At 53.7% G+C, this 12,231-nt stretch overlaps 1 protein-coding gene across 3 annotated transcripts in view; it reads right to left on the bottom strand.

Annotated features, from left to right (window-relative positions):
• Positions 1–858: 858 nt before the first annotated feature.
• Positions 859–12,231, bottom strand: part of Spen (spen family transcriptional repressor) — a 76,721-nt gene continuing 65,348 nt past the window's right edge. For 2 of the 3 annotated variants that reach the window (XM_041651677.1, XM_041651678.1), the window contains exons 11-15: positions 4,117–12,145; positions 3,025–3,552; positions 2,690–2,884; positions 2,236–2,394; positions 859–1,929 (exon numbers count right to left, since the gene is read on the bottom strand). In XM_041651677.1, the coding sequence (XP_041507611.1) occupies positions 1,798–1,929; positions 2,236–2,394; positions 2,690–2,884; positions 3,025–3,552; positions 4,117–12,145 (9,043 nt within the window). In that variant the 3' untranslated portion in view covers positions 859–1,797. The remainder of the gene's footprint in view (positions 1,930–2,235; positions 2,395–2,689; positions 2,885–3,024; positions 3,553–4,116; positions 12,146–12,231) is intronic. The other variant, XM_041651679.1, reaches the window with a different exon arrangement.

Below are 12,231 nucleotides of genomic sequence, written 5' to 3'. Positions count from 1 at the left end.
TGTTGTCTGCTGTTCTTGTGTCCCGGGTGAGTGGGTGGGGAACTGTCATCTATGTAGCTCATACTGCAGAATGGTTAACACTAGCTCAGGGACCAACCTGGCTTCCTGGGACATCCTGAGGCCCGTCATGGAAAGTAGAGCTCCATACTGTGTCTTAAATTATTTAGGGTGTGGGCAGCACCCTGTGGCTGCGAAGCAGCTTTACTCACCAGCCCCAGATCCAGACAGCCTAGGGCCTTTAGCCAGAGCAGCGTACAGAACACTGGCTGGCTTTTCCGTAATCTAGAGCCTAGTACCTGCTTTACCGAGGCCACAGCGACGCCATCCTGTGGCAACACTAACTTGCTGCTGGTTATCACCAGGTTGGCAAGGAGAGAAGGGAAGGGAGCAGCCAGAAGCCTCAATGATGGGATCCCATGGAGCCCCACTGAACTGGAGACAGACCTGCTTTGTAGTCCCCCAGGTCCATCACCCAGATGGTGCCACAGTTTTGGTTTTTAGTTTTTTAATTTTTTTGTCTTGAAGCAGAGATGGAATTAACAGCCCTAGGACTATTAGGCTCCTTGCTACCACAAGGAACAGCAATGCCCCAGGGAGGGGAGAAGGGAAGCAGGCATTCAGTATGAGCCTAGAGCAGGAGCTTGCAAGTGGGTAGGGAAAGGAGGGACTTCATTATCAAAACCTGAATGGCTTCCCAGTGGCCCAGAAACAGGAGCGAGGGCCAGCACTGACGATTCCAGTCTCCAGTACAAGGTGAAACACTCTCGTTCAGACGTGGGGTGGGAGCTACTATTCTGGCAAGCCAAGAACCCTGTGGGTCCCACTTGAGCGACAACCACATTCACACTTTAGGTGTTTTGTATTTTTTAATAAAGTTTGTAATCCAATGGACACACAACAAAACTGCGCTGAGAAAAACAGTTTCATAAATTAATAAGTGTTAGGAAGTCAGGGAGAGGTCCAAGTCACAGGAAGAGGGAGGGAATTGGCCAGGTCTTTTTGTACAGGTGCTGTGTGACACTTCCATGTTGCCGGAGTGGGACCCGTGCTATAACGAAGCGCACTTATACAAATGAGTGACGGTATAAAGTCTGAGTATGAAAATAAGATTTTCTTTGAAAACACATTTTTGGCACAGATTAAAAAAAAGTATGTCAGGGAAATTTGATTTAAGTCAGTATTTTATATATATATATTATATATATATATTTATATATACACATCCCAAGTTCTGCACATCTGACCAAGAAAGAAAATCCTTCTGTTCGCTTTTACTCAACTGTAAACTGTACATCCGATGAGTCGAAGGTGGTGGCGGTGGCAGGAGAATTAAGAACAATGACATGTTCGATGAGAAGGGAAGAAAGGAGGCGACAGGGCAAAAATACCCAATGAAATGTTCCTTGACACCAAGGCTTCAGCACAAGTCCCGAGTCCTGCACGAGAGTCCGCGGTGTGCTCCGTCCACATGTCCAGAGAGCCACACCTGTGTTCGCTGTGCAAGTCACTAATCCAGTGCAAAGGCTGTTCTGCTGAACACAAACAGACTCCCACTGCCTTGTTCCTTTTCTCCGAATGAGGAAGGCCAGCCCCTAAGGTTTCTGTGAGTCCATGGGTTGGTGGTCTGTCCTGGGCGAGAATTTCATGTAAACATACAAGCAGCACCACCCCCAGAGGAGGTCTGTCCATAGAGCTGGGTGGGCGTGAGAGCCAGGGCAGTCTGCCCCTCAGCAGCTTCCCCTCTGCCTGACTGGGTTGTCCACGGTTCTGTCCGTTCATCTTTTCTGCAGCAGAGCCTCACACAGAGGCAATAACGATCATGAGGTGGGGAGAGATGTTGGAGATGCTAGCAAGGAGGTCAGGGGCCAGGCGGGAGAGGTGACTCTCCGAGAACTCACAGGGTGGGAAGATCTGCAGCACATAGGCGGGCTGGAGGAGGAGAAACAAAGTGAGACCCGTCTTCCATGACTGCCCGGCTCAATGCCTGTTGTACCTGGCAGGCCTTAACAGCCCCCTTCCCCCCCAGTCAGACCACACAGCAGGACAGGGCGTCATCAGCTTCTATAATTCAAGGTCAATGCCTCCCCAACCCCACCCTTCTTTCCAGGATAGGCAATTGGTGGCCATTACCCATCTCCTCTGGGAACTCCTGGCTGGGTCAGCCCTCCCGCCCTGACCTAAACTGGTCCTAGCTGTGTGTACAAGTGTTGGGTAGGGTTGGGACAGTGGACCAACCTGATTGGAGCCAGGGTTCGGAACATTGATAATCCCCGCTGCCTGCTTGGCCTGCAGGTAAGTGATGAAGGCAGCCTTGAGGGACTCCGTCTGGCTCACCACATCCTCCTGGTCACGACCACAGGGCAGAGCCAGCAGCAGACAGTAATCTGTTTCCACCTGGAGCAGAGGTGAGTGGTTAGGGGTCTCCTGACTAAAGAGCATGTGTCCTACCAAAGGAGCCAGGCATCTCTAAGATGGCTGTGTCATACCACACTAACGTGTGTGCGTGTGCATGAGTGCAAGCTTGTATGCTCACTTCTGAGACTAGAGGTATTTATTTCTCTACCCAAGTCGAGTTTGTCCTTCATAGCCCACTTCAAGAGTCATCACAGCCAGGAGTTTAGCCCCGAGGCTGCCTGTTCTTCCCTTCCTGAGTATTGCGTAGGCATTTACCAGGGCCCACAAGTCTTACTGTCATCCTCCGGGCAACTCCTTCCAGCTGCGAGGCCTCTAGCCGCATCCTTTGGGCAATCCTCAGCGGGGGACCGCCCTCAGAGAGAGGCAGAGACCGATGGGCCAGGACATTGTTGCCAGAGACGAAGTGGAGCTGCACAGCGGCCGTGTCGTTCTTGAGGGCCAGCAGGCCCTGCCACACGATGGGGTATTTCTGCTTACCATGAAACAAAACAAAGATGGGATCATGGCATGCCCAGCACGACCCTGGAAGCAGCTTATAAACTAAGAGACTGGGGTACACTTAAGACAGAACAGAGTCAGGGTGTCAAGAGCAGCCTCTGCCCATCTTACCTTCAGAAGCTGGACCATATCCACAGGCCTTTGTGAAGTCAGGTGTGGAGAAGAATCTTGTTTAGGGGCTGGCTGGGCTTCAGTGTGAGATAGAGCCAGTCCAGGTGGGGTGCTTGTGCCCGAGGCCACAGGGACAAACAATGGCTGCTTTGGGGCAGCCTGAGAAGGAAGAGGGTTTGGGAGGTCTGGCTTCATGGAGACTGACACAGGTGAGGGATGGGTTGGCTGCCCTGTGTCCACTGGTGCCTTCTGAACCTGAACATGGGGCTCAGGTGGCCGGCTGGCAGGGACAGCTGAGAGACGAGGCTGCTCTACCACTCCTGTCTGAGTCCCCTTTGCTTCTTGGGAGACCTGGGGCATCTTGCTACTCAGCAGCTGGACAGGCTGGCTAAGTTGAGAGGGTTGGCAGGGTGGAGCAGGTGGTGCAGGCTGCGTGGGCTGCGTAGACGGGGCAGGCTGCGCGGGCTGCGTAGACGGGGCAGGCTGCGCAGGCTGCGCGGTCTGCAAGGGCTCACCTTCAGGAGGGCCCTAGAGTTGGGAAGAAGACAAAGGGGGCAGTCAGGATGGGCTGTGCACAAATCCCCAGTTCCCAAACAAGAACTCAATGGACCAGAGGGAGGCACCCCCTTGTCTTACAGTCAGGCCACAGAGGAAATAAAAACCAGTGGAGCTGTGTTCTCACGGAAAAGGCCACCTAACATGGCAGGAGGCCCCGTATAAAGTGTCTCTCCACATCCAAGAGCTGTGGTATGATCTGAGCCACTCCTCGCTGTGCATTTAGGAAGCCCCCTCCCCTTCCACCTCCAAGGCCTGTCTAGCTTGTCTGTACTTTGCTCACGATCCCTGCTAAAGATCACTGAGTGCACGATGGGAGACACACAAGTGCTGCTGTGTGCGCTCAGAGGACAACTCTGCAGTTCACCTCTTTCTACTTTTACCAGGGTTCTGGGGACCAAACTTGGTTGCCAAGCTCACATTTAAGCAAATGCCTTCACCCACTGAACCATTTGATGGCCTACCTGCCTGTCTTTCGAAACCACAAAGCTCCCGAGCACATGCCCAATTGGTAGGGAGGAAACCTGGCTTCCTCACCTGTGCAGAAGTCTTGGTCCTGGAGGGTAGGCTGATGGAGGAGGCGACAGGAAACTGAGTGTGTGTGAGCTGAGCGGGGGCATGGTAGGTGCGGATATCTCCGTACCTATATTCCTTGAACAGCTCACCGCTGGAGTGCACAATCTGCACCCCATGGGTCACAACCACAGGTGGGGTCAGAGGCAGCCCCTGAAGCTGGTTGCTGGGGGTGACTGTGAGAATGCGGGCTTCACCATGGGGGTTAGGAGCAGGGGTAGGCACAGGGCCAGGGGCCGGGGCAGGGATTGCTTTGGCATCAGAAGTCTTAACGGTTTCTTTCACCAGCTGCTGGGGGGCCTTGCTGGCTGGTGGCACCTTTACTACCCCCTCAGTGGCCCTAGGCTGTTCACTGACAGCAGTCACATGTGGATGCACCATGATCCTCACGTCTCGGGGCACAGTGTACGGGTGTAGTCGGTACTCAGACTGCATGACCAGCACTTCTGACTGCACGGGGGCTGCAGTTCTAGCCACAGGGAGGTGATAGTGGACTTCTTCCTCAGGAGGGTGCTGGCTGGCCAGGGCAGGCACACCAGCTGCGGCAGGCTGGGGTGTGCCCACACGATGTGGGGCCCTTGCCTCTATCTGCTGGGGCTGCAGAGGGGCCCGAGGAGAGTGCAGAGTTTCTGGCCGGATGCTGTAGGTGATGCTGGGTAATGTGGGTGTGTTCATTCTCACCTCACCTTGTGAAAGGTGACCAAGGGACACGGTCTGAGTGATGCTGTGGGGTGGCATGATGACAGACTGCTCCGGGTGGATACTGGAGATGAACTGGGGCACTGGAATGCCTGCAGCCAGCATGACGGTGGCATTGGTGGAGAGTGGTGTGGATGTGGTACTGCTGGGATGGCATGCCCTTGGGAACGGGCCTGGTGTAGGCCCACTAGGTCGAGGAGTATGTGTATCTGGCTTTGTGGCTGCCAAGTGGGAGATGGTTCGATCTACTGGGGTGGTGGATCCCGAAGGAACATGGTTCACTTCTGCAGGCAGTTTGCTGGGCAGGGCAGGAGGGTGGTGGGGAGTGAGGGTGGGCCCCAGGTTAGCTGGCTGAAGGACCTTGGTCTCTATTTTCAGAGTGACGGGGTCAGCAAGTTTCTTGTTAGTGGTGACTATGCTTGGGGTGAGAACAAGCTGGTTGTGAACCAGCACCGGGGGTGTGTTGATGCCCTGAGTGAGAACCTTCACTGTGCCACCTTGGGTGACAGGCGTGGACACTGAGAGGTGAATGGGCTCAGGCTTTTCCAAGGACGGACGGTCCGTCTTCACAGAGGAGATCACCGGAGAGGCATTGTATGTCTGGGCAGTCAGGACCAGGGTGGAATGGGTGGCCACATTTGCAAAAGCTGAAGGGGTCTGAGGGCCTTTGGGTGCAGACTGGGATGGGGTGACAGAATCTGCTTTCACCTGGGACTTAGACACTGACTGCTGAAACTCAATGTCCATTGCACTGGCTGGAGGGATCTGACTGATCTTGGCACTGATCCGCTGTGGGCCTTCTGTCTTCTGTCCTGAGTAGCTCAGAAGCACGACTCCTTCTGAAGTGTTCACACGCAGCCCTGCACCAGAGCCTGTGTCTGCTGGACGCTCATCAATCACTGACATAGACCCAGGGTGGAAGCGACTGTTCTCATTGCTGCTTGACCTCTGTTTGCCCTTTGCTGATGGCGCACTCACTGCACCTGTCATAGCTGCTGTGCCTGTTGTGGCGGTCCCGCCACATGCAGCAGTCACTGCACCTGCAGCAGCATTCACAGGAGCCGGGGCAGCGTTCACCGTGCCCACTGTGGCACTCACTGGAGTGGTCAGGACATTGACGGGCCCAGTGAGCACATTCACAGGCCCCTTCAGAAGATTCACAGGCCCAGCAGGGGTGCTCACTAAACCCTTCAGTGTGGCCACTGAGCCCTTCACAGGACCCTTTAAGGCATTCACTGGGACCAGAGAGACATTCACCAGGCCAGTCAGGGCACTCACCAGGCCAGTCAGGGTCTGAGGAGCGGGTTTTGCCAAAGTTATCTTCTGCGAATTCTCCAGGTCAATGCTGACAGGCATCCGGCTGATGACAGACGTGATTTTAGGGGCAATGACCGGGGCCACCTTCTCTTTGTCAGCAGCTACTGGGACCTCTGAGGGCTGTGTGTCAGAAGCATTTGACACTGGAGTTGCTGACTTTTCTTCTAAGGGAGGATGTTTGGGTTCACCTGGAGGGACTGGTGCCTCGTGCAGACAAGGAGCAGCACTCACGGGCTCTGCGATGGCTGTGGTGACACTTGTGGAAGTAACCCCGGTGGCGGATACGTATTTGGGGTCCATGAGGATCTTCCTCAGTGTGCTAGAGCTGGTGTCCACGTCAGAGGCCTTTGTGTCTGGGGGAAGAGCTGGAGATGGGGCAGACTGAGCCTGAGGCTCCTCCTGTCTGGTGATCCACTCTGTCACCTTAGTGGGGGGACTCTGATGTGGGACTCCCCCAGGAATGACAGGGGGTGGGAGCTTTGCTATTGTCACTAAAGGAATTGTGGGTGGAGGTAAGCTTGAGTCACTGGGTGGGGTCACCGGATCACTTTCGATGATTGAATGCACCTTGAACCTAGCCTGGGGTTCATCATCCACCAGCGATGGCTGGGAAAGAGGTGGGAGGTCAGGGGGAGTGGGTGCTTTGCATGGAGTCTTTTCTTCAACACTGCTTTCCTGACACGGACTCTCAGCAGGTGGGGTCTTGACTGGGTCAGAGGTGCATTCCTGAGGAGGAGGAGACTGAGGCTTTTCACTCTGCTTTTCTTCCTGGGGAGCTTCTGGGGGTGCTGCTGTTGCCTCATTAGCAGCAGGGCTTTCACTCTGAGCCTGCTCAGTCTCAGAAGTACGAGTCTCTGTGGCAGCGACCACTTTCTTGTTTGCATTCCTTTTCCGGCGTCGTGTTGTCTTTTGACGTCCTTTGTCTTTCCGGGGAGGAGTGACTTCCACTTTAGACCCCTTGGCTTCCTGTACAGACTCACTGCTGTTCCCTCTGGCTTCCTTGGTGTCTGCAGAACCTGCTGAGGGGTTCGAGGCACTGCCCTGTGAGCCAGAAGACTCTGGAGCAGCATCTGCCGCCGAGGTTCCAGATGTGGCGCCAGAGGGCCCTGGCTCCGTTCCTTCCTGTAGATGTGGCTGAGATCCTGGGGGGACAGAGGGAGACGCAGACAAGTTTTCAGGCTCTCCAGAACTGTCATTGATGATGGAGCCAATGGCCGCCGCCAGTTCGGTCTCACTTGCCTGGTGTGCAGGCTTGTGGCCGTCCTCCACATCAGGGCCTGCAGGTGTCCCTGTGGCTGCTCCCTTGTCAGCTGCACCAGTGGAGGGCTCAGCGAGCTTTGCAATGTTCTCCACGGCCTGCTCCAGCTCCATCTGCTTGGCTAGCTGTGTGGCTCCTGGGGACACAGTCGAGGCAGACACATCTTTCTTCTCTTTCTCAGGATCAATTGGGTCATGTTTCAGCTGAGACGAGGAGACACTTTCCCTTGGGGGGCTCTTGTTTTTCTCAGGAGAGACTGCCACAAGCCCAGCTTCCTTGTCCACAGCCTGCCCTGCAGCCCGGGTGGCCATTTCCAGGCTTTTCAGATGTGCAGCCCTGTCCATTGCTGACCTGGTGTTGCGAGCACGTCCCCTCTTTGATTTGGTTTTCTCAGGAGGCAGTTTTCTCTCCACTGTCTCGACTGGGAAGGTGTTGGGTCCATTTTTGTCTGTGCTGGTGTCTCTCCTGTCACGTTTGGCCTCGCTGGCTGCTTCTCTGTCACCCCTGGACTTAATGTTACTTTCTCTCGTGTTCACCTGGGCACCACCCTCAGCAGCAGCCTCAGCTTTTTGCTCACTTCTCCCCCTTTTCCCATGGGGCCCGCCAGCGGCTGCAGCCTTCTGAGACCTCGGAGACCTCCACCCCTCAGCTGTCTTGGGTGTTTCTGCTCGCTCTTTCGTCTCATGCTCTTCATCCTCATCAGCACGCCGGCGAGTTTTAGGAGGCCTTCCCCTCCGAGGGGTGGTGGGAACTACCACGGCCTCCTGCAGCTCCCGTTCCAATCTCTTCCTGGTCAGTCTGGGCTGCTCAGCAGGCTCTTTAGCTGGGGAGCGGCTTTCGTGATCACCCATGGTGGCATAAACGCTCCTGACATTCCGGCGCCTGGTTCGGCTGAGAGGCAGGCTAGGCTCAGGGAGCTCAGGGTCCCCTCCAGAGCTTTTAGATGCAGTCCTTGTAATCTTCTCCGCCTCCATCTTCAGTTCTAACAGCTTCTGTGCTTCTCCACGAGGAGAGCTGGACCGCTTCAGTTTTTCCCGGTCTATCCTCTCACTCTTTCTGGTGACGGGCTTCTCCACGATGCTTGCGACAGCTGCTTGGACCGGTGTCTTGGAACGCTTGCTTTTGTTTGTTTTCTTGTCTTTCGCAGAGACTGGAGGATTGGCCTCTACATCTTCAGACGCTGGGGGCTGAACTTCAGGCATAACTTCAGGTTTTTGAGTGACACTGGGTTCAATGCTTGGAGCTGCATCTGGCTTCTCCACTCTTAGCTCTTCAGCTTCCTCAGACTTCTGAGTTAGTTTTGAAAGCGGCTGGGGACTGCTGGGTTTTGGATCTATATTGTTTTCTATCTTGGAAATTGCAGTCCCAGGAGCGGGAGGCTCGGCACTCACAGAAGGGATGGGCTCGGTAGCTGGGCTTTCTTGAGTAGCCTGATGCACGACTACAGGACTTTCTCTGGAGCCTTCTCCTGGGAGTACCTCTACCTGCTTGGGCTGTTCCATGGGGACAGGAACTGGCTCAGATGCCAACTTTGCCTCCTCCAAGACGGGGGCTGGCTCCACAGGCTTCTCTCCTGCCAGCAAAGGAGCCTCCACCATTTTCTCAGCCTTTTCTGGTGCTGATGATGCTGGTTCTGGTGTCACGGGGGTGACTGCAGGAAGCCCAACTGACACTGGGGCTTTTGGCTCCGGCTCTTTAGTCTCAGTGGCAGGTTCCGGGGTCTTGGAAATATTCTCTGGGTCCTCCTGTTTCTCAGCCTCTTTGGGCTTCTGGTCCTTCTCCTTTTCTTTCTGCTGCATCCGCGTGAGCTCCATGAATCTGCTGTGGAACAGCACCACGGGCTCCTGGACCGAGTCACTCACGCTGTTGGCTCCGTCAGATACTTGTCTGCTATACAGCCTCCCAGGAGGGAAGTCGGACTCCTCGCCCTTCCTTTCAAGATGCTGCAGCCGCTTAGAATCTTGTTCAAAGATGGAGCTATGTAAAAACCGAGAGGCAAACAGTTCCTGCCTCTCCTGTTCCTCTTCCCTGTGGTCATCCTTCTTATCATCCATTTTCCCCTCTGAGTCAGTCCTGATTTTCTTCTTTTTCATGTACCAGGATGGAATAGGTCTTGGGGCAGAGTCAACCTTTTCTTTATCTTTGTTGTTTCGAAAATTAGCAAAGCGGGAGTCCCAGTCAAGAAAAGACCAGTTTTCTTCACGGGATGAGGAAAGAGACTTAGCTCTTTCTAGCAAAGCTTTAGTGTCTGGTGTGATTGTCTTATCCAGAGCAAAAGAATAAAATTTATTTCTTTCTAAAGAACTAGACAGTCTTTCCTCTCGTTCACGTAGCTTGTCGTCTCTGTCCCTCAATAAAAAAGACAGCCGAGGGCTGTCGTAGAAGGCAGAGGCCCTGGGTGACTGGGATTTGTGCTCAGCATCCTCATCAGAGTCAGAAGGCACCTCGCCAGGTTCCAGATCTCGCACAGACCTCTTCCGTAAACTGTCTCTCTTGATTACGCTGTTTGGAAAACTCACGTCAAACCTGCTGGGGTCCTGTTTCCCCTGAGGGTCCCAACGATGCGGGTCCTCTTCAGAATTCAAGACAGACAGCTTTATTCTGGCCATGTCCGCCACATGTTCTCTCTTGCTACAATCATAAGGAGTAAATTTTAAGGGGTCTTCTCTCATTGATACATTAGAATAGGGGAGACCCTTATCATCCACTTTAGGGGACCCTTTTACTGACATTAGCTTAGGGGAACTCAGGGTGTCGTCATCTTCATGGAAGGAGCCATGGCGGACGCTGGGAGAACAGCTGGTCCTTTCAGAGTCCTCACTGATCTGCCGTGAACTTCTGTAATTTCTCTCCCTTTTGGTACAGATGTCAAAATCAACATGATCCATCCTTTTCTTTTTGCTGGGGGGTGAGTCGTCAGTGACATCCTGGGGGGGCTTGCCGACCTCATGAACAAGGCTCCGTCTTTCATATTCATCTACATCTTTTTTAGGGCTGCCAAACTTCTCAGACTTGGCTATTTCCATCTCCATCTGCTGTTTTCTGCGACTCTGTTCCATCTGTTTTCGGTAACTCTGTGTGTGATCAATGTCAATGCCAAGCTTTTCTTCAGCATTTAGTGCGAGTGGCTTCTCCTGGCCTGCTTTATGCTCGGATGGCTCCTCACGAAGACGGCAATAGTTTTTCCTGACTTCCTCTTTCTCCGGCCCTTGATTATCTAGGAGCTGCAGCTGTTTGGGCTGAGGTTTTAAGGGGATGGCTTTTCTGGGCTGGGCTTCTTGACTTTCCACAGATGCGTGTATTGGATCTCCCAGGCCTGGGTGTCCATCTGAGCTGGACCGTGAGCCAGACCCTGAGGAGACAGCAGCAGGCTCCTGGCAGTCTTTGGGGCTGGGAGCCGAATTAAGTCTGTCCAGCTTGGTTTTTTTTGATTCCCTTTTAAGGATTTCTTTTCTCACGGGCTTTCGTTCGGACTCGCCTTCCCTCACCAGAACACTGTCTCTTGACACATCAGGCTGCTTCTTTAGAAGCACTCGAGTGTCCTCTGTCTCAGGGCTGCTTTTCTTGACTTCTGGTTTTTGCTTTTCTGCTTTCAAGTTGGAGTCTGCAAAGCGCCTTTTCCTCGCTTCTAGCTTCTCCAGGTCCACAGCGCTCAGGCCCTCAGGCGTCTGCTCCGGCTTGAGGTGCTTCCTGAGTTTAGGCCTGCCCTCCTTATCCACCACCTCTGCGTGGCTGGAAAGGGCCTTTTCCCTCAGTGCTTTCCCTCTAGCGGACTCCACTGTAGACGAGTCTGACTTGGCCAGCTCCATCTGAGAGGCCTGGGACTTCTGACCCGGGGCTGAAGGTTTAGCAGTGTCGTGATCAAATCTGGCTTTGAGCTTTTCCATCGGAGGGTGGTCAATGACTTTCCCCTCCTTTTCTTTCACTCGAGTCAAAACCACACAAGGCACGAGCTCCAGACGGTTCTTGGCCGGCCCTTCCTTGTCGGCTTTCTCTCTGCTCATTTTGGTAGAACTCCGGCTTTTCTCAGGGCTCTGCTGCTCTCCCTCGTTCTCTTGCTCTGTCTCGGAAGACTGAGAGCTGGGAGAATGACCTTTTCCTTTCCGTCTCTGCCTGTCAGGTTTGTCCTTTTCTACTTTTTCCTTCCGAATTATTCGTCTCTCCCTCTCCACTCTCTCAGGATCAAAAGTCCGTTCTTTATCCGTCTTTTCGTTTTTTGTATAGCGCTCCAATCGAGCCTTCTCCAGTTTATTGTACCGTGGTGGGGACACTGAGCTGCAGCTCCCACTTCGCTCTGAGGACCGGCGGTACAGTCTCCTCTCAGAGTCACTTGGTAATCTCTCCGAATGTGCAGGAGATACCCCAGGACTCTGTGGACGGCGCAAGTGGACTGGACTCTGGCTTCGCTCAATGGGCCTCCTCTCATGGTCCCGGTCAACCTCAAATCTCTCCCGTTCTCGCTCCCGTTCTCTTTGCCTATAGCTGTATTCCCGAATATCTTGTTCATAAGGATCACTCCTATATTCTCTGTATTCTCGAGGGTCATCATAGTATCGGGACTCATAATATTCTCCTTGGTACGTTTCCCACTCGGAGTAAAAGTCTCTCCCTCGAGCTGGATAGTCCCTCCTGGAGTCCTCAGGGTAGGTGCCTGGAGTCCGAACACTTTCATAGTATGTCCGATCTTGGCTGTAGTCATAGGATCCTCTTCGTTCCTCTCTACCAAACATCAAAAAGATTATGTTAGCGCTTCTGCTTTTCAACACTGTAGTCTCATCTCCACAATCCCAGCACTCATCACAGGC

The sequence above is a fragment of the Microtus oregoni genome, unplaced genomic scaffold (assembly GCF_018167655.1).
Source record: "Microtus oregoni isolate MIOR12 unplaced genomic scaffold, Mior012 000005F_ref0000423, whole genome shotgun sequence".
NCBI lineage: Eukaryota > Metazoa > Chordata > Mammalia > Rodentia > Cricetidae > Microtus > Microtus oregoni.
This window is presented reverse-complemented; position numbering and strand designations above follow the sequence as displayed.